Raw genomic sequence first — 1,715 nt, forward strand, 5'->3', positions numbered from 1 at the left:
GCTGTGTGACTGTGGTCAAGTCACTTAAACTCTGCCTCAGTTACCTGCTCTGTAAAATGGGGCTATCAATAGTGCCTACCTTCAGGGGTTGCTGTGAGGATCAAATAGTATTTGTAAAACTCCTTGCAGACTTTAAAGTATGTGTATAAATACTAGTTATATTATCATTTTTCTCAGTTCTTTGATCCAGGAGTCTCTCTTCCAGCTTTTGGTCCACAAGTCTTTATTAAGCTCCTACCATGCTGACCCAAAGATCTCATTCTAAAGGGGGAGACAACATAGAAGCTGGATATATAGAAGGGGAGAATGGGAAAGGCCTCTGGCAGAAGGTGGGATGTGAGCTGAGTTTTGAAGGAAGCTGAGGAAACCTTTGTTTAAAAAAAATTTTAAAATATTTCACAAAACCCCTCCCGTGATGGGTATCCTTTTGCTTTCAGCATTTTTCTGTTCATTGAGGAGCCACAGGGATACAAGGAATTGGCCTCCAGGTGGAGGCTTCCAGGCTTCGCCCAGTGGGAAGGCAGGTGACCTTGGGCACAGTCTCCAAACAGGGGGTCACGAAGACCCTGCGACATTGCCTTTTGGGGGGAGCCCAGGGCACGAGAGAGGCAGATGGAGTGGGGGGCCCCAGGTGGGTGGGGGCAGCTACGAGGGCCCGGGGCCAAAATTTTCCAACAGGAAGTCCCAGGGGAGCTCCCGAGGGGCTGCCTAGGGTCCTCCAGAGTGGGGAGGGGGCTGCGGCCGCAGGAGCCAGGAAGAAGATCCTGGAGCTGTTAGGTGTTGGAGCCAGAGACCCCCCAACTCCGGGGAGGGTCCTGACTGGGGAGGGGAGGTGGGAAGGAGACAGAGAGAGGAGCGGGGGGGTCACATAGGTGCGGCACATCTGCAACACCGGCTACTGGAGACACAGAGGCTGGAGCAATTCCGAAAATCCCCGACCTCTCATTTTAATGACCGGGAGGGGGCGTGGCCAGGGAGAGAGGCGGACCAGAGAGCTGGAGAGGAAATTAAGGGGAGGGGCGTGGCCTGGGCTGGGGGAGGGGCCAGAAAGCTGGAGGGAGAGCCTCAGAGAGGGCGTGGCCATGGGCTGGAAAGGGTGGGGGAACTCGAAAGGGGCGGGGCCAGAGTGGAGAAGGAGAAAGAGGCAGAAGGTGGTGGAGAGGCAGTGACAGAGCTAGAGAGTGAAGAGGGAGAACGGGGAGTGGACAGGGTCAAAGAACCGGAGGAGAGGCTGAGGAGCTTGGGAGGAGTGGGCAGGGTCAGTGAGACCCAGTGAGAGAGGGGTGGGCGGGAACGCGAGCGGAGGGCGGAGCCAGGAAGGGGGAGGGGAAGAGGGCGGGCCCGGGAGCAGAGCCGCGCGTGCGCGCGGAGAGCGGGCCGGCGCGGGGTCAGGTGTCAGAGGGCGGTGCCAGCGCCCCCCAAGATGGCGGCCTCCATGTGCGACATGTTCTCTTTCTGCGTGGGCGCGGCGGGCCCGGCCCGGGGGCCCGTGGAGGTCCGCTTCGTGAGCAGCGCCAAGGTGAGGCGGGCCCGGAGCCCGGACGCCACGCCCCCGCCGTGGACCCCCGTCCCGGAGCCCCAGGAACCTTCCCGGTCTCGGCCCTTCCCCTACCCCCCACGGCCGGCCCCCTGCTGCGGCACGGCCGTGACGGCGTCCCTCAGGTGCTCCCGCAGCTGCTGTGGCTCCCGGTGCTCCCCGCCCCCCTCGGCTCGGC

The 1,715-nt window shown here is 61.0% G+C and overlaps 2 protein-coding genes across 2 annotated transcripts in view; both read left to right on the forward strand.

The window, feature by feature from the left end:
* The window catches only part of CCT7 (chaperonin containing TCP1 subunit 7), a 132,166-nt gene that overhangs the window by 78,207 nt on the left and 52,244 nt on the right, over positions 1-1,715 (forward strand). The gene's annotated exons all lie outside the window — the stretch shown is intronic.
* SMYD5 (SMYD family member 5) overlaps positions 1,367-1,715 on the forward strand; it is a 13,687-nt gene continuing 13,338 nt past the window's right edge. Inside the window, exon 1 of the mRNA XM_069066639.1 lies at positions 1,367-1,519. Coding sequence (XP_068922740.1) covers positions 1,424-1,519 — 96 coding nt within the window. The 5' untranslated portion in view covers positions 1,367-1,423. The remainder of the gene's footprint in view (positions 1,520-1,715) is intronic.

This window comes from Petaurus breviceps, unplaced genomic scaffold, assembly GCF_028583685.1.
Source record: "Petaurus breviceps papuanus isolate PSGF00001 unplaced genomic scaffold, PetGlider_PUasm1.0 139, whole genome shotgun sequence".
Classification (NCBI taxonomy): domain Eukaryota; kingdom Metazoa; phylum Chordata; class Mammalia; order Diprotodontia; family Petauridae; genus Petaurus; species Petaurus breviceps.